Here is a 27,249-nt window from a genome sequence, read left to right on the forward strand (position 1 = left end):
GGATCAACAGAGCAAAGCAAAAGCAAGAGCGCTGGCTAACGTTAGGCTTAATCTACTAGGAAGTTGCGAGTGTAAATATCTGTGACTGACTGTATGTCTATATCTAGGTGGAGAAAGTGAATGACTTACGCTCTCCCCTCTGTCAATAGGCCTTTGTGCAATGTACTTGTGCCAGAGACTTGGCACAAGTAAGGAGGTAGAAAAAAGTTCTATCTACACAGAGCATCAACATGAACCAAAGGATGTGTCAGAGTGTCCTGTATCATTTGCAAAAGAAGAACTGGTCAAAATTCTTGAAGCTATACAGTCATAAACTTTCCAGTTAACTTTATTTTGCACTGTTTTCCTGTGTTTTTTCCTCCCTTTAACCCTTTTTTTTTAAATGAAAATTAGTATATAAACATAAAAAATGTAAAGTTTGTAAACCTTTATTCTTTATCAAAATGCAACACAATTGTTGCGACTTTTAAACTAACACAAGGTGTAAATCTTGACTTCAAAAAACAATGTTATCAGAAGTTACTGCTAGATAATCTGATTCAGATTTGCACCACAGAAGCACATATACAGTAAATTTGTTGATCAACCTACTATTACTTTACTGTTGTTGTTGATTAATACATGTGCACTGATGACTATGTCTAGTATTTAGCGTGCTTAGACAGATGGACAGACAGACAGGTAGATAGGTAGACAGGTAGAGGTTCATCGAAAGTGAGACTTAGGTACAAGGTTTATCAACGCTGAATTAAATAGTGATCCTATAAAGGTCATAAATGACTTAAAGCCCCTTATCGTCTAACTGTTCAGCATCCAGGTGGGAAATATGTGCGAAACTATGAATGTGAAGCAAGGCGATGATGGAGTGTGTCAGGTTTCATGTCAACATATCAATAAAGAACACAGATATTAAAATTGCTACCATTAACTTGATGGCACTTAATTCTACTGAACCAGATGTATCATGGCTAAACACTGAAAATGGAGAGCAACATAAAACAGAGCAACAACAAAAACACTTTGTGAACCGAGTTCCACTTTGTCAGCCATTTTTCATCCTGGCATTATGTGAATTCCCCAGAAGAAATAATTTTACAAGGAACTGAATGCAGCTCAGTCAGTAGTTACAGTTTTGCCAAAGAGGTGTGGCAGTCTTGCCCTGCAGTGGTTTTGGCTCACTGATTCTTTTTTCTAGGGAACTCAAGCTCAACACATTGCCAATCTGAGGACACATCAGGGTGTTATATTTCACTGAAAGTCATGAGGAAATTACATTTTATTTCATTTGAGCTCATAATCTTTAGCTGTCATGAAGTCCAGATTCTTCTTCTTCAGCCGCCAACCACGGTGATGTGGAACCAGGGTTTCCAAAACTGTACCATTACCACTTTAAAAATTGTTAAATTGCAAGTTATATTTGATTCTTCAGATTTTGTCAAGTGATTCAGAGAGTCTCGTGTTGCTCTAGGGAACTCACTAAATTTCAATATTCTGTTTTACATAATTGTTGCAGCAACATGTCGGCTAACAAGTGTTCGGCTATGCTGTGAGATTAAATGTTCAGTTTGTGTGTCTGTGTGTATCTAGACCAGTGGTTCTCAACGTGGGGTCCGGGGACCACCGGGGGTCCTTGAGGGGGTTCCAGGGGGTCCCCAGCAAATTGATGAATTGTTATGAGAATGTAGAAGAATGACTGTTTAGATCATAGTCTCACTGTTATCTCTCTGCCTACAATAATACAGATAGTCACGGAATTCTGGAACAAAATCATATCCAACAATAAAAATATTCTCAGATTTGGGTCCAAGAGACAAAATCTCATCAAATGGGGGTCCGTGGCCCTAATGTGGACTAAATTAGGGGTCCTTGATATGAAAAAGGTTGAGAATCACTGATCTAGACGATTCCCCAGCAGAAGAATGACAACGACTGTGGAGTTTTTGCTAGAGTACATCTCCAGAGGAAGGCCACTCACCTTCAGACAGGTACAGTCCATCTATATTACTTCTCTCTTAGCTTATTTTAATTCCTATTCTTATTATTGTTCGTTTATAAGCTGTTGTGTATTGACAGTGATTGTGTGTCTTTATTTCTATCAAATGTCTTTTGATGAAAAGACTGAATAACAAGCAACTCAGACTGTGCAACAGTCTTGTGATTGAATACACACAGTGAGGCCTGACCCACAAGCTAAATCACAGCTGATGAGTTGTTGCTTTTTATCAATTAATGCACTCACTCATTGGTTGTGCGTGTTTTATTTGAATGTGCACGTCATGTCCAATGAATGTCTGTTTTTTCCTCCTGCCATTATTGAGAAAGTTGATGATTTGGGAGATTGTCAACCAGAAGCTCATCTACAGCCACACAAGTGCTACAGCTACACCATATACATGTAAATACCTGTTTGATTACAGCTTTGTTGTACTGCTGTTTATGTCTGAGCTGAGTGCTGAGTGATTAGTTGTTTGGCAATTAAAAACACTTTTCAAACTATGGTTTCTTGTTGTCTGATTAAATAGCATACTATTCCCAGCCAGTTTTGTGAAGTCTTAACATTTAGATTTTTTTCATTTTTTTAATCTTTTTTTTAATCTCTGTTTACTCCTATTTGTTTTTGTCTCTTACCGTGTTTTTTAAGATTTTTTTATTGTACCTTCCTATCCTGTAATGTACACGTTGGAAGCTACTGTACACCAGAATTTCCTTCGGGATCAATAAAGTAGTTATCAATCTATCAATCTATCTATCTATCTATCTATCTTTAAAAAAAAATAGCCTAATTTATCAGTTTTACTCATATATTTGCGTGTAACAACCAGCTGTACTAAAACCTTACTTCACATTTGTCAAACATTTGGACACCAGACACACAGACAAGTTTTGTGAAGATTTAGAAGAATAAATATGAATCACTAAGAGTGTTTCAGTACAGTTTACCTGTTTTACATTGTAGCTAGAAAACATTATGACATGAAGCCCCTGGAGCCATAGAAAGGTATTTGGTGTATTAGAGAATGAATATGATTCACTGAGAGCAGGTGTTTCAGTACTTTTACATTATAGAGAGCATTATGACATGAAGCCCCTGGAGCCATAGAAAGGTATTTGGTGTATTAGAGAATGAATATGAATCACTGAATTACTCAGAGCATATATTTCAGTACAGTTTGCCTGTTTTACATTATAGAGAATATTATGACATGAAGCCCCTGGGGCCAAAGAAAGGTATTTTGTGTGAATAAATATGAATCACTGAGAGCAGGTGTTTCAGTACAGTTTACCTGTTGTACATTATAGAACATGATGACATGAAGCCCCTGGGACAGGTATTTCATTCCTCTGTATCGTTACACTAGAGACCACTGACAACCTGTGAAAGACTGTAACTGTAATCAAGAAAAGAGTAGCTAAGCTACACAAGACGATCTTGCTGTTATTAAGATAATGCAGCTAAAATGCATTTTCCAATGCACTTGTATACTATCGCCCAGTATTCCATTTACAAAAGGTGCTACAGTTGTACAAATGAATTATCGGAAATCACTGTAATCACTGTGAAAGGTACAATGCTAACAACGTAAAAGTAGCGAGCTAAGCTAACATGTAAACAGTGAAAGCCAGCTCTTTGCATTTTTGATGCTCGCTGTCAGTTTACTTCTCATACCGTTCTGCTGTTCACTCACTCGTTATGTTGTATGTTAGGAACCGGTGAGAAACTCAAGGAACAACGTTAAACCAAAAAAGTAATTAACTTATTCCCCAGAACTGTAAACGTGACCTGACCTGTATGATCTGTAGCTCAGACGCAGCTGAAAATCCTGTTTGCCCACAAGGATCAGGTTCATCGTAAGTGACACTTAGATAAAATTCCACCAAAGCCATACTTACTGTGTAATCTTGCCTTGCTTGTTTGTTTTTTTGGCAACTCCACAATCAAGACAAGGAAGCAGTACTACGTCTGCCTATAAATATGAACCTCTGTCCCACACTGAACTCATTGCCTGACAGCCAGCAGGGAGACAGAACATTACAGACTCTCATCACAAACCCTCAGTGATTTCTTTCAAATACTTTTTTCCTGACTTTTCCTTGACTCAACAACATGAGTCATAAGAAGTTCGATAGAGATGTTCTACTTGAAGCTTTGTCCGTGGCCTGCCATGCCAATATAACATCTGTTCAGAAACAAAGGTCGGAGGCTGGGTTTCTGAAAGATGGGTTATCTGGAGCAGCAACACTTCCCCTGCTGACTGTCAATCAGCTCATCCCTACACTCCTGGATGCTGATCAAACCAGGTAATTATGGAAGATTGGATTTTTGGTACAATTATCTAGAGATAATGTTTCTGAAAATTCGTTCCATCTATTCTAGTCTTCCTTAATAACTTGATATCCCCAAAGACATTATGGTGTCTTTCACACTGGGGTTGTAAAACAGATTTTCCTTTTCTGCAATAGTTGTGAGACAATTTCTATGCTAGATTTTCCCATTACCAACCTGACAGCTTCACCACAAAGCAGTTATAGGCCCTTTTCACATCGTCATGGTAACAGCTAAACCAGTGCATTACAACTTCCTGTGGCAAGTTTCTTTTTGCGACTTATTGACAAACCAATCCAACAAAAACAACAAAATTGTAATGGTTATTAGCATTAGATACATAATGTAACAAATTCAACATTTTGGGCAGGTTGTGGAGCGATTTAGTGAAGGCCACAGCTGTCAACAACCTATTGAGAGAATGCATTCTGCAAAGCAGCATTCAACTGCATAGGACTGGCTACTATACGATTTGCAACACTCTCAATTCTTTACATTTACAATCTTTCAAATCAAGACCATATTCAAAAGGCAATTTAAATCTCAACATGATGAGACAACCAATTATGTGGTTTGCTTCCTCACAGCAAGGTTTCAAGATCCAGCTACGACTGCATCAAAAATGTCCTCCAAAGTGATGGGCTGGCATCAGACTTCTCCACCTTGAACTTCCAGGACACCATTGAAATAGATGGACCAGCGGAGAAGTATCACGCCATTGATGAGGATGAATTCTTCGACCACAAATACGACTATGATTTCACCCATCTGAAAGACACCAAGACATATTACAGAGGTGGGGAGGTGTATGAACGCCCATGTGGTTGGACCCGTTTCGCCATGAAGGTGCATGCGCTTCTATTTTGATTTGACTTTAAATCAACATTAATCAGTCATATTCTTCAGACCAGATAATCTGGCTACTTATCTGACAAGTCTGATCCCTCTTTAAAGAATGCATTCATACTCTGATGTGTGTTTGAGAGGGTTTGCCTTAAAGGAATAGTTCACCCAAAAATGAAAATTCTGTCATCATCTCCTCACCCTCATGCCAAATGAAACACAGGTGAAATTTGTCAGTCCATATAACACACAGGGAGGCTGCAGCACAACTTGGTAGCAGCCTTCTCCAAAACAACTGAAGTCAATGGGGACCTGTTCTTTAGAGCTCCAAAACAAAAGCAGCCACACAATCACACTGTGAATAGAAAGACCTATACACCATTATTTGTTGCAAATCAATCAGCTGTAGTTAAGATTTGCACTAAATGATGGTGTAAATATACTGTAGGTCTTTTTGGAACTCTGAAGAACTGGTCCCCACTGACTTCAGTTGTTTTGGAGAAGGCTGCTATGGAGTTGTGCTGCAGCCTCCCTGTGTGTTATATGGACAAACTTCACCTGTGTTTCAACTGGCATGAGGGGGAGGAGATGATGACACAATTTTCATTTTTGGGTGAACTATTCCTTTAAGGTATAACTGCACGCTGCAACTACATTTTTCTACAAATTTTGTGTTCATGATAAGATTAAACTTTTCTCCCCCAGGAGAAACTGGGTCATTGCAGCAGCAGATAGTAACAGGATACAGCAAACAAAAATAGAATATAAAGAGAAAAATAGAATAAAAACAAGAATATAGCAAATTGGGATTATATAATCATCCAAGCAATTCAATACAAGAACATGTTAAAGGATAATACATTTTTCAGTAGCAGTGGTCCAGGTTTCTCTGTTTCTGCACACAGTCAGCACAGTTGCAGATATCAGCGCTTGTTTTCCTCCTTCAGAAGAAGCCATTTGCTGCCATTCATTCTTGTCCAGTATGATATATACAGAGCGAGAGAATCCATCACAGGAAACATGAAGCTGAACTTTCTGTTTTCTCAGGAAATAATCCCTCAGAAACACTTTACCATCACATCCGTGGCTTTTCATTTAGGGAGCCTTTGTTAGCTGGGACAGCAGTTAGAGGATAAGTTCACAGAGAATATTGGTGCCTAACAATGAGTCCAAACAGGATTTGTCAAAAATATTTCCAAAATATTTCCAAAAAAGCCATCAGATTGTAAACAGTAGAGTTTGGTAGAAGACTATCCACTGAGTGCGGTGAGCTGCTTTCTGGGCAGTGGAGAGAAATACATCAGCTGCTCTCCATATCGTTTTCACAGACTGGCTTTTTGGAGATATTTTGATAAACACTTTAGACTCATTGTTAGCAGCAAGAGGCAATGGAGCTCACTGTTTCTACCGACAGCTGACTAGGAGCCAATATTGTCTGTGGGTCTAAATAATACAGGTATGGAAGAAACAAATTATATAGAGTATAAGTCCAAAATTGCTGTACTTATCCTTTCATTTCAAACTAGGTTCGACACCATAAAGTTTCTATTAAAAAAAAAAAAAAAAAAAAATGTGGCATCTGTTGGCATCTGTCACATTATTTACTAATGCTTATTGGTTCCTCTCAGGTCCTGGGTAAATACTCGGATGGAAATACATGGTTGGGAAATTCAAGTCGTAGCACACGGTCAGTGTCAGGGGAGTGGCCTGTGTCCTACCATGGGACGTCCCAGGATGGCGCTGAAGGCATCACCAAAGGACACTATCAGGTTAATTTTAATTTAAAAAAAAGTGCTGCAATAAATTTTAAGAAATACATTTGTGTGTGTGTGTGTGTGTGTGTGTGTGTGTGTTTGTGTACAACTGGCTATCCCTGCTGTAGGAGTCCCAACACAGCCAATTCTTGAAAGGGGAATACTACCACTATAGGAATTTAAATTTCCCTCTGTTTATATTCATTTATGTTCAAAGATGTTTAATGGATAAATTAAAATGTAATCTTGTTTGAGTGGTTAAATTTCAAGTAATTGCGTTTTTTAAAATCCATGTTTTTTTTATAGGCAATTTTAGACTATTTTGACTATTCGAGTAAACACATCACAAATTGTTCTGGTCCTGATTGGTCTGATTTGACAGACAAGACATATAAGCAATATGCATAAACAATAAAAAGAACATGAACCAACCCTCAGTTCTATCAACTCCTACCCAACCTGCACATACTCACTAACCCTTCCCACCCAAATTCCTCCCACTGGCTATGAGAAAGTAAATATTAAGAGGGGGAAAAAAAAAACGGGGTGGGGGGGCGGCATCTAGTTGTCATCCGGGTGAATGGTAGCCTTGTTCAGATACTCAATAAAGGGCTTCCAGGTCTTGTTTACCTAATTTTTTTTGTGCCAACTTCCTACTTCCTACGTCCTACTTCTGCAGGACAGGTGGACCCCTGAACTGACAGCCATAACACTTGCATCAGACGAACATTCATGTGCGCATGTGTTTTCTGACACTTTTGATTTGACTTTATAGTCAAAAAAGACTCTCGAGCTCTGTCCCGATGCCCTCTCCGGTCTAAATAGCAGGCATTTCAAAGCCTGAGATGGTTGGCCTCCACATGCAAATCACATAATTAGGGGAGAGCGGGGCCAGTTGTCACATGGGTAAGTTGTCTCAGCGGCTTTATTTCTGAAACTAAATATTTTAGAGCCAAAAGCCTAATTAGCAAATGTTTATTTTCTTAATAAGATGTTGAATACAAACAATCCAAGTCAAAACACTCTAAGATAAAAACAGTTTTGATACCTGAAAGTAAATAATGAAAATCTAACACACATCTTACATTCATTCTTTTCTGAATAAATATAATTTTGGTACCGCAAACTTTTGGCTTGTGTAGCAAGTGGCCTTACTGCTGGTCCAGCCTCACATTCAGCCACAGAGGGAGATTACTATTATTACTGTTTTCTTTAAGTGACTAAGAAGCCATTTTGCATCATAAAACATCAAATTAAATGTGTATACAGTATATTACATGTACATTAATATATCATATTGTTAGAAATTGTATCAGAATTTGTGTGTGTCTGTGCAGCCCAGGATGAGTGAGGGAGGGATTATTTTACCTGGTGTGTGGTGGGTGTCAATTTCTGAGATGAAGTATGTTGTTTTCAATAAAACGGTATGTTTTTCATGGTATTATAGTATTTATACTTAAGAGGAAATGGAATTGAGTGCATGATGACAGCACATGTTTATGTGACTACATGCCCTGACTTGGGGTAAGCTGTCACAAGTTGTCAAGTGGTATTTCATCAGTAATAACTTTTGCTTCCAGTAAATTGTTAAAAATTTAAAAATCCAATTTTTTAGAGAAGACCTTAATCTGACTAGAACAATATATATTATATCTCAGTTGTAAGGCACTGCTGAGAAATACACCAATGAGTAAAAAGTGTGACAAAATGCCCTGGTCTCCCCTACATCACTGATTAACCGGGAAATCGTATTTGATTTTGTTCATTTCATGTCACATTTTTAGTACTTTTCAGTGATGGTTCACTTAATAACAAAATAAAACCATCCAGACTAATCCTGTGTATCCATATGCAACAAGCAGCTGTTCCAACAGCATACATTCACACAAGGCTGCAGGGGAGAAAATATAGCTGCTATAAGCAGATTTGTGGGAAGGTGGGAACTGGCAGCATGTTTCAAGGAAATGTAGAGTACATCTTATCAGCAGGCAGAGCAGAGAAGCGGAACAGATCGGACTATAAATGGGATGTCCAGCACAGTCCAGACATTAACACTACGCCTGCAGGTTGTTAACATGGCTGCCTTGAAGTTCACTCTGGGTCTTGTGGCCCTCCTTGTGGTCTCCGCCTGGGCTGAGGAGGAGGTGAGCAACTCCCTGTGTGTCTGTGGAGTGTCTGTGGGTTTTCTGAAGATTTGAAGACTTAACATGAACATGATGTGAAGATTTGCTTTGCATTTACCTAGTGTCTACATGTCTAACACCAGTAATATGTTTATTCTCTGTTTTTTCCTCCCATTTTGCTGTGTGACATCTGGATTTTTCTGTGAGTATGAACACATTTTATCAGCTATAAAACTATCTAGGTGATTTCTTACTAATAAATTATGTAACTTCCCTAATTCAGGTTGGTCAGTCTGTCTCCGAGCGCCTGTGGAAGGCCAACAAGGATGTTGGTAAGACAAAAAGGATTTCACTACTTTGAGGCAAAATCCTCCTATCTCCAGCTTGGGTATTTTTTCTTGAATTGAAAGTTTACATGGTCATTCATGTGTTGAGTGAGTTTCATGACTGTTAGACACCTTGAAAATCCCTCTGTAAAATTTCCAAATACGTGAGCATTCCTACTCCTGATGCCTATGCAAACTTTGGGAGACATGTGTTTTTCTGTTTTTGTTTTTATTTGTCAAGCCACAGTCATATTATCTACAAATAGAATCACAAATAGTTTCCTGAAAGATGTTATTGCATATAGATTTTAATAATGATAAGATTAAGTTTATTTATATAGCACCATTGATACATAGAATGCAACTCTAAGTGCTTTACATAAAATAGATTGATTAAAACAATAGATTAAAAACAGTAAATGGACCATTACATTACACATTTTAAATTACATTACAATTTCAAAATCAAAAATAGTCCAGCATAGGAATGACCCTCTATGCCAACGACAACAGCAATTTTAAAATGATCAACCCATAAAGTGACGAGCAAAGAGTAAAACAGAAGAATAAAAAACACTGTAAAGGGTTAAAGGCAATGTTAATTAAAAGCTCACTGAACTCGCCTGTTTGATATCTGTTGGTAGAGTGTTCCACAGTTTGGGGGCATGATTGAAGTAGCCTGCATCCCCAATCCCCAATCTTTTTATGACCGCCAGCTTGCATTGAACGTGCCTCTCCTGAACCCAACAGTGCACACGGAGGAGGAGCCCTACGTCCTGGACGACATCGCTTATGACAATGAAAATGAGAGGAACGCTGATCCCTGCACCTCCCGCGGCTGCATGTGGGGCAAGTCCAACGACGGCAAGATCTACGTGCCTTACACCATCGCCAACCAGTACTGTAAGTAGCTTTAACACTCTGAACATTCATCCAAAGACTACGAAAAAATGAACGATGCTGCCTTGACTGTAAGAACGTCGTCCTGGGATTTATCTTTACGTTTTCATATAAAATAGATAAACAATGTTAGAGGTGAAAACGCAACCAACCCTCCAACTAGCAGCTACCCTCCAATTGTATTTGAATGGTTTTATCACAACATGAGACAAAAATTTGACACCTACTCAAAGAAAATAACTGCTGGCTTGAAAGTAAAATCCATTATGTAATATTATTGTTGTCAGTCATCTGAAGCCGTAACATTTTAGAAGATGTAATCATATATTTTGAAAACCTGAGCATTCAACATTGGTAAAGTCTTTTCATATTTTTCTTTCTTCAAAACAAACAAAATCTCCAGAAAAACATTTCTGGAATTAAACTTTCAAGCCAAATAGTTTAACATGCACATGCACACGTATGTGGTCTCTTACTTGTGTCTTCTCAGCCTCCCGCGAGCTGTCAATCATCGAGCGCGGCCTGCAGTCCTTCTCCAGCTTCTCCTGCATCCGCTTCGTCAGACGCACCAACCAGAGAGACTACCTGAGCATCCAGTCCCTCAATGGGTAACATCTGTGTGTGTGTGTGTGTGTGTGTGTGTGTGTGTGTGTGTGTGTGTAGGCCTATCATTCAGTCCAACTTGTGTTTTGCGGAATATTAATTGTAATATAATGGATATCTAGCTAGAGGCGAAATCCTGTTTTTTACATCCTCTGACCATCTTGATTAAAAAATGTCTGAGCTGAAGTTCCCATAAACTCAAAACCATTTGAAGGGTTGTAATCCAAAACATCTATATCCATTTTGGATGAAAAACATACTCATTTTGTTACTCAGTATATCCAATTTACAATTAAAAGTGTTAGGATTTTGTGGCCTTGCTAATAACAATACATAGATAGGTAACTATCATTTTACACTGTCAAATTGTGGATTTTCCTCTGTGTGGGTATCCCATTGATTTTATATAGATAACCTTCATGCCTCAGTTGCCAAATTTTGTAAAAATATTTTTTCATTCTTTAATTTTCTCTCATTATTACTCCTATTTACATGAATTACTCCTATTTACAAAAATGGATACTTTTGTTCCAGTGAGACCTCTAGCATGTGAACAAAGTGACTCCTATTGTTACATAAAGACCGACACACAAAATGAAAACAAGTCATGTTACTTTCTAAAGCAGAGTGGGAAACTTAAGTCCTTAGTTGACAAAACGATCACACTTTTACTGACTGGATTTAGAACTAACTGAACAATATACTCTACAACTCTTCAGTTCACTTGATCACTATGATAGTTAACTTCCTGGTTCGTATTTGTCCGGCTGCAGATGCTACTCGTACGTCGGTCGCCGTGGAAACGCCCAGACGGTGTCTCTGAGCCGTCAGGGCTGCATCTACCACAACACCGTCCAGCACGAGCTGCTGCACGCCCTGGGCTTCAACCACGAGCAGACCCGCTCTGACAGGGACCGCCACATCCGAGTCCTGCTGCAGAACGTCCAGTCCGGTCAGCGCACACACACACACACGCACACACACACACACACATACACACGCACACACATACACACACACACACACACATTTTTATAACTGTACTCATGATTCATCCTTTGACTACATTCTTTCCCAAACCACTAACCCTAACCTTAACCCTTATCCTAATACAAATTACATTCCCCTTGGATCGGTTTCTTGCGGGAGCAAAAAAGTAAATACAGGAACAAGGTCCTGTGTTCTGGACTAGTGCACATTGCTATGCAACATGGAGCAACGGCAGAGTTGGCATTTGTTCATAACTGTTGTAATTATCTGGGCAATATACCAGGCAACAGCAGAATGCCGAATGCACTTCAAGGAAATGCTATACCTGCTGTACCTGCTATACCTACTATACCTGGCTACAGGAGCCGTTTAGCTCAAACTTGCGGAGTAAATTGAGTACAGCTGGTAGTTGGGTCGGATCGAGGTCAGATCACGTTCCCACCACAAACGAACCGCTCCAGAGTTCGCTTGGGACCGGACCGAGACCACCTCCTCTAAAGGGTCTCGGTGTGGTTGTTTTGGCGATTACTGTGTTCACACCTGTCCAAGCGAATCGCACCAAGGGGGAAAACGAACCAGAGTCCGATTTAACCGGACTAAAAGCGCAGGTGTGGAAACGCCCTAATTCGACTCTTTGCCCTATTCCCAAATCCTAATCCTAAACTAATTTTAACCTTAATTTAATCTAATCCTAAATCCAATTTTACATCTAACCCAAGTCACAATCCTAAACTAACCTTAACTTAAATTTAACCTAATCCCTAAACCAAAATCATAATCCTAAACTAACTTTAACCTTAATTTAATCTAATCTAATCCTAAATCTAATCGCACCCCTAAACTCAATTCATAATCCTAAACTAGCCCCTTAAAGAAGTGAGGACTGGCCAAAATGTCTTCAGTCCAAAGGTCTAAAACTCAAACTATTTTTCTCAAGGATAGCAAAACATGCAAAACACATGCGCACGCACGCACACACAAACACACACACACACATTTTACCATATTTTTATATTTTTTCTGTTTCTTTTTACCCTCCAGGCATGGAGCACAACTTCAACAAGATCAACACTCTGAACCAGGGAACGCCCTACGACTACAACTCTGTCATGCAGTACCACAGGTTGGGAACGCCATCAGCCTCGCTTTACGTCTTTACTCAGATAACCATTCGCTGATTTTATAATCATTTGTTACATTCATTTAACTTTGTATACTCGTTCTTGGGAATAACATCCACTAACTCCCTCACTTGTTGAATACATGTTGAAGCTGCTGATAGACAATGTTGAGTATTTAAATTTGACTAATTTCATGCCGAAAAAGTGCAAATATCCAGCGTTTCCCCCAAATGTTATTCTTGCCAGGGTGGAAAAGCCTCTGAAACAGCATTGAGACCGTTATTCAGTGTCTTCTTTTAAATCCCTCCATCCCTAATTTCTTTCAACTTGCTTTTACAGTAACTTTTATTTATTTATTTATTTATTTATTTATTATACTTATTTTCAGTTTGTATATTAAACTACTTTTATCTTAAATTACTAGTACTACTTTTTTTCTCATTTACTTGTAAAGCACTTTGTAACTGTGTTTTGAAAAGAGCTCTATAAATAAAGTGTATTATTATTATCATGGGACACAGATGTGACATGATCAGTTCTCTGTAAAGAAAAAGAAAAAAACAGCGCAAAAATGAACTATGTCAACTGAATTTTGATGAGAGGACAAAGTCATGTTTTTTGCAGCACAATCCGCTGTTTATCGCCACTGTTGCCGAAGAGCTGAGAACCTCCAATATGGCCGCCAGAGGACACCTTGCATCACCTGAACACTCACTTAAGTGTATTCTGTGTTATCCCAGGTACGCCTTCTCCAAGAACAACCAGCCCACCATGGTTCCCATCCCCAACCAGAACGTTGAGATCGGCAAGGCCACCCAGATGAGCCAGAACGACATCACCAGGCTCAACAGGCTGTACAAGTGCTAAACAGTAAGGGCAACATGACACCTGGCATAAAATCCTCTGCTGCAGTACATCTTCCCAGTATGAATATCTGGGGCCATCCATAAGAAAATGCATGAATGTGTATATGACACATGCATGACTTTAACATTAGAAATTTCTGTTTCTTTTTCCCAACAGGTGACCGAAATGGCAAAACGGCGCCGATTCAGAAATATCACCTGACTGTTTTAAACTCTGAGGTTGTTTTTCTCTCTTTAATGAGGTTTAACTCTGTTTTGTGACAACCGCTAATAAACCTTCATTTACACATTCTGTCAAGACTTGTGTGCTCTTTGTTCTCTTAAACATACAGAGATGTTACGAAAACCTGAGGTTATTTTGTTTTTCGATTTTTAAGTTTGTATGTTGTAAAAAGGAAGATATGAATGTGAGTGTTAAGTAATGAGCATTTGAATGTTGTAAGGATTTGAGTGTTAACATTGATTCCCAAAACACGTAATATCTATTTTGTCGTTCACCAAGTCACAGTAGACTCTTATGTTTACCAAAGCACAGGATGTGATGCAGTGATGCCTTGTGCTGTTTAGGGTGTTTGTCTACACAGAAATCTGGCTTTTTAAAGGAAAGTGATTGAGTGAGAGGAAGTATGTCATTGAGGTAATCAAAAAGGACAGTTTCCATCAAAACGTCCCATTACATTAGACCCACAACACCAGAAAGATGAATAATAAATTCTGGCCTCTATACTGTCAACACTGATCAGAATGAGGTTTATGCTTAGCTTAGAAAATTAGTTATTTCTACTTCTAGCATGAGAATGACAGTGAAATAACAACATGAACACTTTATTGATCCCTGTAGGAATATGCTTACCCTGCCATACATATTCAGATTCAGAATATTCAATATATTGCAGGGAAATTACAGGAATTATCCTGAGAGTAATACAGTGATAGTTCTGAATGCTCTGAATTTTTACATGGTAACGTGCAGAGATTTGGATAACATGCAAGTCAATGAGAGCCGTCAGTCTCATGCTTACCTTACCTTTTTGTTTTATACCTGGCTAACATTTCAATTTGGTTTTGTCTTTGTTCATTCACTAATCAGTTAGATAAAAATGACAATAAACAGTTCAACCAATTCTTATCAACAAAACTTCTTCAGCAGCCCCTAAAAGAGTTTCAGATCGACCCATCCAACCTGTTTTTCATTTCTCACTTCCTCACTAGTCAGGAGTTAAAAACATTATCAGAGTTATATTGCAGGAGCATGCTGGGTAATATGTCAACCTCTTATTATTTACTGTGAACTGATACATTTGTCTTGTTGTCTATCAAACTCAGCCAACGCAGTCCATTCACCATAACTAATACACATAAAATAATCATATATCTAATAAATGATATAGTGCTGCAATTTTATCCCTTAGTAAAGTGAGCAGCTGTCAGTCACCAGATTAGTGTGATTAGTGTGACTGTCTGCCATGCACTACAAATCAATATGGAATACATAAGGTGTGATGGTTTGTGAAATGCCCTGCTTCAGCTGGATTCTGTCTAGACTGCGCTGCTCATTGACTGAAAATCTTTGAAGCCAAACATCTGGCCCAATATCATACATTCGCACAAGATTAGAAAGGCTCTTAGCCTGTCTTTATCAACTTGTTATGGGAATACGCAATGTGGCGTCAAGGTGAAATACTCTAATCAGTTGCTTAATTTTTTTTTTTACTCCATCATTAAACTGTCCTAAATATCCTAAAAAGGACAGTTATCCGGTCCAGGTGATGTTTTATAATGCAAGGTTGCACCACAAATCGTGATTCTTTCCCCTGAGAGATAAGAGGAAAAGAGGTATGTATCATTTCACTCTTTTTAACTGCTGTTTTTGAGCCCTTGTTTAACCAAGTTGATTAAGAGCACATTCACATTTATAGGAAAATATGAGGAGATATGAGCTTGTTTGTGTGTTGCTGCAGGTTATTGGTTGACATGGCTGTGCTGAAGTGCATTGTGGGTCTTGTGGCCCTGCTGGTGGTCTCTGCCTGGGCTGAGGAGGAGGTGAGCCTCCTTCTGATTGTTATGTATCTTATCTACTCTGTTCTGGAGAGAACTCACTGTAAACTGGTTTCTCTGTCCTACCTTTTTTTCTATGTTTGATGTCTGGTGAACTCGCAATTCTGTAAGTTTACTATCTTTTTTACATACAAATGCAGTATTGACCTCAAGTTAAAATGTATCAACTATTACAAAAACACTGGCATATTGAAGTTTAAAACTGTATTACATAGTATATTTTATTTAAGTTATATAATTACGCTACATAGTCTATATATTTTGGCAGGGCACCAAGAGTGAATGACACTTGACTAAAGAAAAAAATGACTATCACTATCAAATAACTATTACTATCAGAAAAGTAAAATCATTAGTATATAGTATTGATTTACCAATGCTGCATTACTCCCTCCAGATAACTCCCCTCTAATAAGGCCTCCAATGTTTCTTTCAGTTACCAAAACACACACTGTAACGTGTTGATCGTGTTGCTCTTTAATTCGAAATTCCTTAATTATGCATGCATAAATTAAACTGTAAGTTGTATGCCCCCAGTTTTGATGTCACTCTGTGTTGTTTTTTTCATCAGTGAATCAAAGTTACAATGAAAATGCATGTTGTAATGTGATAATCAAGTCTAATCAGCTTTTATGTGAGCCACAGGAGCTATGGCATTGAACTAAGATTGTATACAGTTTGCAACAATATAAATGCATTACGCATTAGTGTGATCACAGTGTTAGAACAGAACTTTTTTGTGTGATCAGTGACTAATCACTGGACCTAGTGCTTCAATTGTTCCTTCCTGTAGGTCGCTAAGGCTCTGACTACTTCAGAGCGGATTGAGAGAGTCAACAGGGATCTTGGTAAGATGTTTTAGAGTTTCCAGAGAGTTTAGTTTAGTTCACTTTTTAAACCTATAAAATTCCCTTGTTTTAAATCATCTCAAAACACACTTTTACAGATTGGCTTTTATGTAATCTTATGTTCAGTTCTGTTATGTTCTATCTTCAATTTTCCTTTTACAATAATAGTTACATTTTTATTCTGGTCCCATGTAAAATGTCTTTTGTTCCAAATTTTGTTGTATTGTGATACTATTATATAAAATTGCTGCCTGTAAAGCACTTTGTAAACCTTGTTTTAGAAAAGTGCTATATAAATAAAATTATCCTTAGTATTATTATTATTATTATCATTATTGTAAACATTAATGGGAAAAACTCTAAGTAAGAAACTACTTTCTTACTTAGAGTTTCCCATATTGGGTTTTTGCATGTTTGTTTTTTAGTAAACTGTATAATCTTGTTGTTAAATAAACAAAACTGTTTTTGCTGCAGTCCGGACTCCTGGTGAGCCCTACATAGAGGATGACATCGCCTATGAGTCTGAGGCTGAGAGGAACGCCGACCCTTGCACCTCTCGTGGCTGCATGTGGCCCAGGTCCGCTAATGGAAAGGTCTATGTGCCCTACATCATGTCCTACATATACTGTAAGCAGTAAATGGCACCCTTTTGCCTTAAATCTAATGTTTATCCATTCTACACAATTGTTTATTGTCTATGTTTGTTTTACCCAACAACTTTTGAACCTCAAACAAAAACTTGCATTTAACGGTTAATTGTGTAATATTTCTGCTTTACTGAAGCATAATATGACTAGTAAATATCACTCACTACCATTCAGGTAGTGAGTGAAACAAAGTGAACAGCCACAGCACAAGTGCTGCTTTTCGGCAAAAAACACACATTGGAAAATATTATTTGAGACTTTATTACTAATCGGGAGGGTGTTCTGGGAAATTCGGCATGTATATAATTCTCCAAACACCTCGAATTTTAACAGACCGGCACAGACAAACTAGTGACAGAAACCATGGTAATGTCAGGATCCTGATCACGACAAGCTTACATCAAACAAACAAAAATGCGCTAACTCAGTAAAACATGATAGAAGGTTCATTGTTGTTGACTGTGAAACAGTCCAACCTGCCCACCATACAGAGTGTTGTTGTCATGACAATGCTGAACGATAGAGGTGAGCATTGGACCAGAAATTACACGTAGACCCTTTGAATATCCTACCCTCAACATGTCGGTGTCTGTATTTGTGTCACGGTATATGCTGTAAAACTTGTCAATGTGCACCAGAGTCACCAATACAAATTTATTGCATTGGTGATTAAAGTGATTCTGATTTTGTCATGTAAAATCATAGTACCATGCCATTCTTGAAGCTGGCCCCATGCCTGTTTAAAGTGATTCTTCAATCACTTACCTGCTGTTCTCCCAGCCCCCCGTGAGGCGGCGGTCATCGAGCGCGGTATGGAGTCTTTCCATGCCGTTTCTTGCATTCGCTTTGTCAAACGTTCCAACCAGAGAGATTACCTGCACATCCAGCCACTTAGTGGGTAAGGACATATTTCATATAGAGCAGGAAATGCTTTACTTGTTTTGATTTGTTTTCATTTTCCTTTAAGAAAAGCTGATCCTCTGTGTTTTATTGGTGTATTATCACTTTAATTCAGTGTTTTACCACTGTACAAATGACTAAACTAAACTACAGCTGTCAAAAGATGGTGTCCTTGAATGGATTGAGCATTGTACTGAATTCTTGCAGGTGCTACTCCTCCATTGGCCGTCGTGACAATGGACAGGATCTGTCCCTGCAGCGTTCAGGCTGCATTTACCACAACACCGTCCAGCATGAGTTATTGCACGCTCTGGGCTTCCATCATGAGCAGAAACGCTCTGACCGAGACGAGTACATCCGCATTCAGCTAGAGAACGTCATCTCTGGTTTGTCTATATACAACTAACTATTAGAACCTTAACATCTATAATACTATAATAACTATACAAACACACTTTAGGGATTTATCCGATGCTCTCAGCTGGAGGGACTTACAATGGATGTAACAGCAATTTTTTTTTTAATCCCTGTTTGTAATCTTGTCTGTTTCCTTATTCATTTTATCGTTATCCTCATGTCTTGTTTTTATTTGTCTTTCATGTCTTATTTTTTTTATCCCAGTTTGTAACCCTGTCTGCACTTTATGATGTTATTTTACCTAATTTAATTTAATTTAATTTAATTTAATTTAATTTTATCTTAATTTCACTTCATGTCTGGTTTCATTTTTTGTTGTCTGTTCTAAGTACTTGTTTATTTTAACTGTTTGGAAAGCACTTTGTAACAGTTGTTTTAAAAAGTGCTATATAAAATAAAGTTTATTATTATTATTATTATTATCATTATTACAATAAGATTTAATTCCTAGATCAACAACATTACAAGCAACTAACAGTAAGGAGTGGCAGGGTCAAAGCTCCAGCATCCACACAATAGATGTATAATGAATACAGACACAGACAGACACATGCAAAATACATCTGATGTTAACTCTACTCTCTGTTCTACTTCTTTAGGAAAGGAGCACAACTTTAACAAAGTCAATACTCTGAACCAGGGCACCACCTATGACTATGGATCTGTTATGCATTACCACAAGTGGGTAAAAAACAATGTACATTTCTTTGGTGGCTACTATTTGCATTTGTGGTGGAGAGCAAGATAAATAGCATTAGTAAGTGCTTTGAGTGCCTGGAGATTTGCTTAAATGTGTTATTATGAATTAATCAGATGAGGTAAAAGACAAGGATGCCCCTTCTCGCCCAGGTACTTTTAAAAATAAATTCCCCAGATTAAACTATTCCCTCATTGTATGTACATTTTCTGTTTAAATGCTGTTGTCTGTTTTGTATTGGCTATAGCTGCTCCTATGTAGTTGCTGGGGTTACGAGACATTTTCTCCTTCGAGTGCAAAGAATCTCAGTCTTTACTACTTTTTGAATTTGCATGCCAGTTCATGAGTTTCTACGACTGATTCACTGACGTAATTTCTCCAACCGATTGGTTGGTGTTAGTTGTCAGTTTCAAAGTCTTTGACCAATCACAGTAGCAAAGCAGATTCACATAATCTGTAAATGCAACAAAAATCAAGGTGGCGTTCACTTCCAAGCTTTTAAACTGCTAATTGTTCCTGTTTTAATTCATAGGTGCCATTAGGTTTTTTAAGGACTGACAAAATCTCTAAATCTAGCTTGCTATCATCCAATTCCTTTGCCAGCGCTGCCATTTTGGTAGTTGTTGTCACAATGTAACACTTGTCATAAGTATGTTTGTCCTGCCTACATCAACCAGTCAAACAGGTATGTCAGACAGTATCTATCTGAAATAACTGCCTATGGATAGGCTTACGGCCAGACTCCTATGAATCGCCATGCAAAATCAAAAAGTGCTAAAGACTGCTATTCATGGGGGCTGGACACCAGGTAACTGCATCCTTTTATCAACACTTACAAATGATTGCTCTTTGTGGTTTCAGGTATGCCTTCTCCAAGAACAACCAGCCCACCATTGTGGCTATTCCTGACCCCAGTGTTGAGTTTGGCATGGCCAGCGAGATGAGCCAGAAGGACATCACCAGGCTCAACAGGCTGTACTGCGAAACCGTGGCTTAAACCAAAGCAATGTAATGTTTCTAATGAGTCTCTATTATTCATTATTAAAGTAATGAGTAAATGACTTATGTTATGATTGTTTAGTTAAAGTGTTGTTTTACTCAAATTTCAAAATGACATGCTACATTGTGTTGCGTTGATTGAAAGGGGTGTGATGAGAAAAGAACACAGTCAGAGCTTGGGTTTACTTGTTCAGTACATAATAGCAGTCAAAAAACTGATGCCCTACCAGCCTACTGCCATGTTTCCTCTACAACATTCCTCAATCTGTACTCTTGAAAAATGTGTCATGATTGTAAATACACTCAATAAACATTTGAGAAAAATAAAAACATTTCAGGAAATAGTTGTTATAAGGCAAGGCAAGGCAAGGCAAGTTTATTTATATAGCACATTTCAGCAACAGGGCAATTCAAAGTGCTTTACATAAAACATTAAAAGCATCGAGACAAAATGAAAGGATAAAATTCAAATAAAAGACCAAGAAAAATAAAGTTCATTAAAGAGCTAAGAGAATAAAAACCAAAAAGAAAAAAAAATAGGCTAAAATAGAATAGGACAGGTGTAAAATACAAGAACAGTGCAGTGTGAGAGATGAATAGTTATTTGATGTCATAAAAGGCAGCGGCAAACAGAAAAGTCTTCAGCTTGATTTAAAAGAACTGAGAGTTGCAGCAGACCTGCCAGTTTTCTGGGAGTTTGTTCCAGATATGTGGAGCATAGAAACTGAACGCTGCCTCTCCATGTTTAGTTTTGACTGAGAGGTCTGGATGGTTCATAACGTAGCAGAAGATCAGAAATGTATTTTGGCCCTAAAACCATTCAGTGCTTTATAAACCAACAGTAGTATTTTGAAATCAATTATAATCAATAAGCCTTTAATGTTCTCTTTTCAAACAGGTCACCAAGATGATGCTGAGAATATAGAGCCAATTCAGAAAGAATAATCCTCAAGTTCTCATTTATGTGGTTAAAACTATCTATGATGTGGTTAAAACTACACTGTTGTAACCACCATCAATAAACCTGCATTTAAGTTTGTTCTCTAAGTTTGTTCATTTACTTCAGAATTGTGTTTCTAAAAATGTAGTGTGTCCTTAAGTTATAAGGATTTGAATGTTGTAAGGATTTGAGTGTTAACATTGATAATTCCCAAAACACTTATCTATTTTGTCGTTCACCAAGTCACTGTAGACTCTTATGTTTACCAAAGCACAAGATCTAATGCAGCGATACTTGTGCTGTTCAGGGTGTTTGTCTACACTTGTTAAAGGAAAGCGATTGAGTGAGAGGAAGTATGTCATCGACGTTATCAAAAGGGCAGTTCCCATCAAGACATTCCATACATTAGACCCACAACACCAGAAAGATGAATGAAAAATTCTGGCCTCTATACTGTCAACACTGATCAGATTTAGGTTGATGCTTAGCCCAGAAAATTAGTTATTGCTACTTCTAGCATGAGAATGACAATGAAATTTGAATGAAAAATTTGAATTACCCCACTGCTTCAGACATTGCACTGGCTACCTGTATCTTTTAGAATTGATTTTAAAGTTCTTTTACTTGTTTATAAAGCTTTAAATGACCTTGCTCCTCCCTACATCAGAGATGTTCTTTCATTTTATGTTCCAGCCAGATCACTAAGGTCCTCCACCGCTTTTCTTTTAAATGTTCCTTATGTGTCCCATAAAAGTACCGGTGAGAGTGCCTTCTGTTTTTATTGCCCCTAAAGTGGATCTCACTGCCTCTGGATATTATAATGGCAAGCTCTCTCTGTATTTTTAAAAGGAAATTAAAGATCTATCTTTTTAATCTGGCTTTTAATTTGGAGTAATGTTATAGTCTTAGTTTTTAAGTTCTAATCATGGGTTTTTACTTTTTATCCCTGGTGTTTATTTTATTGTATTTTTATTTTATTTTATTGACTCTTATTTATTGATTTTTTTTTTACATTTTATTGTTTTATTGTTGTAATTTTCTATGTGAAGCACTTTGGGCTGCATGCTTGTATGAAAGGTGCTATATAAATAAAGTTGAGTTGAGTTGAGAGTTATATTGCAGGAGCATGTATATATTGGGTAATATGTCAACCTCTTATTCTATTTTACTGTGAACTAATAAATTTGTCTTGTTGTCTATGAAATTCAGCCAACGCAGTCCATTCACCATAAATAATACACACAAAATAAATAATCATATATCTAATAAATGATATAGTGCTGCAATTTTATCCCTTAGTAAAGTGAGCAGCTGTCAGTCACCAGAAAACTGTGATTAGTGTGACTGTCTGCCATGCAATACAAATCAATGTGGAATACATAAAGTGTGATGGTTTGTGAAATGCCCTGCTTCAGCTGGATTCTGTCTAGACTGCGCTGCTCATTGACTGAAAATCTTTGAAGCCAAGCATCTGGCCCAATATCATACATTCGCACAAGATTAGAAAGGCTCTTATTCCATCTTTATTAACTTGCTATGGGAATATGCAATGTGGCGTCAGGGTGAAATACTCTAATCAGTTGCCTCATTCTTTTTTTTTTACTCTATTTATTCATTTAACTGTCCTAAATATCCTAAAAAGGACAGTTATCCGGTCCAGGTGATGTTTTATAATGCAATGTCACACCACTGACCACGATTCTTCCCCCTGAGGGATAGAGGTAAGTATCAACTGCTGTTTTTGAACCCTTGTTTAACCAAGTTGACGAAGAGCACATTCACATTTACAGGAAAATATGAGGCGATATGAGCTTGTTTGTTTCTTGCTGCAGGTTATTGGTTGACATGGCTGTGCTGAACTGCATTGTGGGTCTTGTGGCCCTGCTGGTGGTCTCTGCCTGGGCTGAGGAGGAGGTGAGCCTCCTTCTGATTGTTATGTATCTCATCTACTCTGTTCTGGAGAGAACTCACTGTAAACTGGTTTCTCTGTCTTCCCTTTTTTTTCTATGTTTGATATGTGATGAACTCCCAATTCTGTAAGTTTACATCTTTTTTTTTATATACATGCAAATGCAGTATTGACCTCAAGATAAAATGCACCATATCATAACAATGCTATTACAAAAACACTGCTGTATTTCTATGTGACGTTTAAAAACTATATTATTCCATTATTATTATCTGTTATTATTATTATTATTATTATTATTATTATCATTATTATTATATTATATTATATTAATCACAATAATTAACAATAATTAATAAAAATATATATTTTATTTAAGTTATATAATTATGTTACATAGTGTAGTTAATAACTGATTAACTATCATTATCAGAAAAATAAAATCATTATTATATATTATATATGTACATATATATATATACATACATATACATATATTATACACAACAGGTTATACGCAATTTGCAGCAATATAAATGCATTGTGGATTAAGAGTGACCATAGTTAGAACTGAACTTTTTTGTGTGATCAGTGACCAATCACTGAACCTAATGCCTCCACCGTTCCTTCCTGTAGGTCGCTAAGGCTCTGACTACTTCAGAGCGGATTGAGAGAGTCAACAGGGATCTTGGTAAGATGTTTTAGAGTTTCCGGAGAGTTTAGTTTAGTTCACTTTTTAAACCTATAAAATTCCCTTGTTTTAAATAATCTCAAAACACGCTTTTACAGACTGGCTTTTATGTAATCTTATGTTCACTTCTATTATGTTCTATAATTTTTATCTTAAATTTTTCTTTTACTATAATAGTTTCATTTTATTCTGGTCCGATGTAAAATGTCTTTTGCTGTTTGTTGTGTCTTAAGTTGTTTGTTGCTTTAATTTTTTTTCTTATTGTTTTGTTCTTGCCTTGTTCTAAACTGTATTGTATTATGATACTTTTAATCTTGTTGCCTGTAAACCTTGTCTTAAAAAAGTGCTATATAAATAAAATTATTAGTATTATTATTATAAACCTTAATGGGAAAAACTCTACGTAAGGAACATGCATAAACTCAATAAGGGAATAATCTTATGTTTTTTATGTTTGTTTTTTAGTCAACTGTATAATCTTGTTGTTGTTGTTTAGGTTTCTATAAGCCCTAGCACACTTATATTTCTTTTGCATTTTGCATTTTTTCATGCATATTTTGCTGCAGTCCGGACTCCTGGTGAGCCCTACATAGAGGATGACATCGCCTATGACTCTGAGGCTGAGAGGAACGCTGACCCCTGCACCTCTCGCGGCTGCATGTGGCCCAAGTCCACTGATGGAAAGGTCTATGTGCCCTACACCATTTCCTACGAGTACTGTAAGGAGTAAATAGCATACTTTTACCTTAAATCAAATGCTTTTTTCATTGCACACAATTGCTGTCTATTTTTAGGAAGTTTTACCCAACAACTTTTGAACCTCGAACAAAAACTTGCATTTAAAAGTCTTACGCTTAACATGTCGGTGTTTGCATTTGTGTCACGGTATATGCTGTAAAAGTTGTCAGTCACCAAGACAAATTCTTGTACATTTATTGTGCTTGGTGATTAAAGTGATTCTGATTTGGTCATGTAATATCATTACCATGTCATTCTTGTAGCAGGCCCCATACCAGTTTTAAAGTGATTCTTACATTTCTGTTCTCCCAGCCCCCCGTGAGGTGTCGGTCATCGAGCGCGGTATGCAGTCTTTCCACGCCGTTTCCTGCATCCGCTTCGTCAAACGCTCCAGCCAGAGAGACTACCTGAACATCCAGTCACTCAGTGGGTAAGGACATATTTCATATAGAGCAGGAAATGCTTTGCTCGTCCTGAATTGTTTTAGTTTGTTTTCCTTTAAGATAAGCTGTTCTTTTTATAGGCTCCTTTTTTTATTTTCATCTCTTGGGATATTTTTCCTCTGTAGTTTATTGGTGTATTATCACTTTAATTTGGTGTTTTACCAGTGTGCAAATAACTAAACTAAACTAAACTAAACTAAACTAAACTAAACTAAACTAAACTAAACTAAATTAAACTAAACTAAACTAAACTAAACTAAACTAAACTAAACTAAGCTAAGCTAAGCTAAACTAAACTAAACTAAACTAAACTAAACTAAACTAAACTAAACAAATCTACTGCTGTCAAAAGATGGTGTCCTTGAATGGATTGAGTATTGTACTGAATTCTTGCAGGTGCTACTCCTCCATTGGCCGTCGTGACAATGGACAGACTCTGTCCCTGCGGCGTTCAGGCTGCATTTACCACGACACCGTCCAGCATGAGTTACTGCACGCTCTGGGCTTCCATCATGAGCAGGCACGCTCTGACCGAGATGAGTACATCCGCATTCTGCTGGAGAACGTCATCTCTGGTTTGTCTATATACAACTAACTATTATAACCTTAACATCTATAATACTATAATACCTACAACTATACAAACACAGCAGTTATATTTACACTTTAGGAATTTAGCTTATGCTCTCAGCTGGAGGGACTTACAATGGATGCAACAGCAATTTTTTTTTTGTTCTTAATCTTGTCTGTTTCCTTCTTTATTTTATCTTTATCCTCATGTCTGGTTTAATTTGTCTTTTTATATCTTTTTTTTTTTATCTCAGTTTGTAACCCTGTCTCATTATATTCATATTTTAATTGATTTGATTTGGTTTGATTTGATTTGATTTGATTTGATTTGATTTGATTTGATTTGATTTGATTTGATTTGATTTAATACTACTACTTAATTTTACTGGTTTCATTTTTAATCTCGTCTTCTGTTCTACGTACTCGGTGTACTTGTTTATCTCAACTGTTAAGCACTGGAAAGCACTTTGTAACAGTTGTTATAAAATGTGATATATAAATACAGTTTATTATTATGTATTATTATGATTATTATGATTATTATTATTATCATCATAATTATTATTACAATAAGCTTTAATTCCTAGATCAACAACATTACAAACAACCAACAGTAATGAGTGGCAGGGTCACAGCTCCAGCGTCCACACAACAGATGTATAATGAATAAGGACACAGAAGAACACACATGCACAACACATCTGATGTTAATTCTACTCTCTGTTCTATTTCTTTAGGAAAGGAGCACAACTTTAACAAAGTCAATACTCTGAACCAGGGCACCACCTATGACTATGGCTCTGTTATGCATTACAGCAAGTGGGTAAAAAAAACACTGTGTCTTTGGTGGCTACTATTTGCATTTGTAGTGGAGAGCATGATAAATAGCAATAGCAAGTGCTTTGACTGCCTGGAAAATTGCTTGAATGTATATGTTATTACGAATTAATCTGATGAGGTAAAAGACAAGGATGCTCATTCTCGCCCAGGTACTTTTAAAAATAAATTCCCCAGATTAAACTATCAAGTATGTATATTTTCTGTGTAAATCCTGTTGTCTGTTTTGTTTAGTCCATTGCTGCTCCTTTGTAGTTACTGGTTTTGCTGTCTATCTGCCGATCATTTGGTCTTTAGCTGACACTCATCAGTGATTGTTTTTTGTGGTTTCAGGTACGCCTTCTCCAAGAACAACCAGCCCACCCTTGTGGCGATCCCTGACCCCAGTGTTCAGTTTGGCACAGCCAGTGAGATGAGCCAGAAGGACATCACCAGGCTCAACAGGCTGTACTGCTAAACGGTCGTGGGTAAATGCAACTATCACAACAGACTTTGTCAGCCAACACAATTTCTCATATGAATTCCCATTATTCATTATTAAAGGAAAAGAGTAAGTGATTTGTTTGATTGTTTTGTTAAAGTGTTGTTTTACTCAAATTTCAAAATTACATACTACATTGTTTTGTGTTGTTTGAAAGGGATCTGGTGACAAAAGAACAGTCAGAGCTTGGGTTTACTTAGTTTAGTACATAATAGCAGTCAAAA

At 37.3% G+C, this 27,249-nt stretch overlaps 4 protein-coding genes across 4 annotated transcripts; all 4 read left to right on the plus strand.

Annotated features, from left to right (window-relative positions):
* The first annotated feature begins 4,004 nt into the window (after positions 1-4,004).
* Positions 4,005-7,765, plus strand: LOC139645084 (uncharacterized). Its single transcript, XM_071520689.1, has 4 exons — positions 4,005-4,299; positions 4,912-5,170; positions 6,796-6,936; positions 7,697-7,765. Exons 1-4 carry the CDS (start codon positions 4,106-4,108, stop codon positions 7,763-7,765), a joined length of 663 nt encoding a protein of 220 aa, XP_071376790.1. The 5' UTR covers positions 4,005-4,105.
* Positions 7,766-8,996: 1,231 nt separating this feature from the next.
* On the plus strand, positions 8,997-14,140 carry LOC139645081 (high choriolytic enzyme 2-like). The gene is made up of 8 exons (XM_071520686.1): positions 8,997-9,065; positions 9,328-9,376; positions 10,121-10,273; positions 10,761-10,878; positions 11,647-11,825; positions 12,905-12,986; positions 13,725-13,854; positions 14,008-14,140. The coding sequence occupies exons 1-7, from the start codon at positions 8,997-8,999 to the stop codon at positions 13,849-13,851; spliced, it is 777 nt and encodes a 258-aa protein (XP_071376787.1). The 3' UTR covers positions 13,852-13,854; positions 14,008-14,140.
* A 1,684-nt stretch (positions 14,141-15,824) lies between these two features.
* On the plus strand, positions 15,825-20,414 carry LOC139645091 (high choriolytic enzyme 1-like). The gene is made up of 7 exons (XM_071520697.1): positions 15,825-15,893; positions 16,711-16,756; positions 17,231-17,383; positions 18,184-18,301; positions 18,511-18,689; positions 19,320-19,401; positions 20,279-20,414. Exons 1-7 carry the CDS (start codon positions 15,825-15,827, stop codon positions 20,412-20,414), a joined length of 783 nt encoding a protein of 260 aa, XP_071376798.1.
* A 2,787-nt stretch (positions 20,415-23,201) lies between these two features.
* Positions 23,202-27,001, plus strand: LOC139645085 (high choriolytic enzyme 1-like). Its single transcript, XM_071520690.1, has 7 exons — positions 23,202-23,270; positions 23,911-23,956; positions 24,523-24,675; positions 25,007-25,124; positions 25,534-25,712; positions 26,445-26,526; positions 26,878-27,001. Exons 1-7 carry the CDS (start codon positions 23,202-23,204, stop codon positions 26,999-27,001), a joined length of 771 nt encoding a protein of 256 aa, XP_071376791.1.
* The last annotated feature ends 248 nt before the right edge of the window (positions 27,002-27,249 follow it).

This window comes from Centroberyx affinis, unplaced genomic scaffold, assembly GCF_046629955.1.
Source record: "Centroberyx affinis isolate AG114_WGS23_722 - 3 ecotype Tasmania unplaced genomic scaffold, CSIRO-AGI_Caff_v1 ptg000822l_1, whole genome shotgun sequence".
Lineage (NCBI taxonomy): Eukaryota > Metazoa > Chordata > Actinopteri > Beryciformes > Berycidae > Centroberyx > Centroberyx affinis.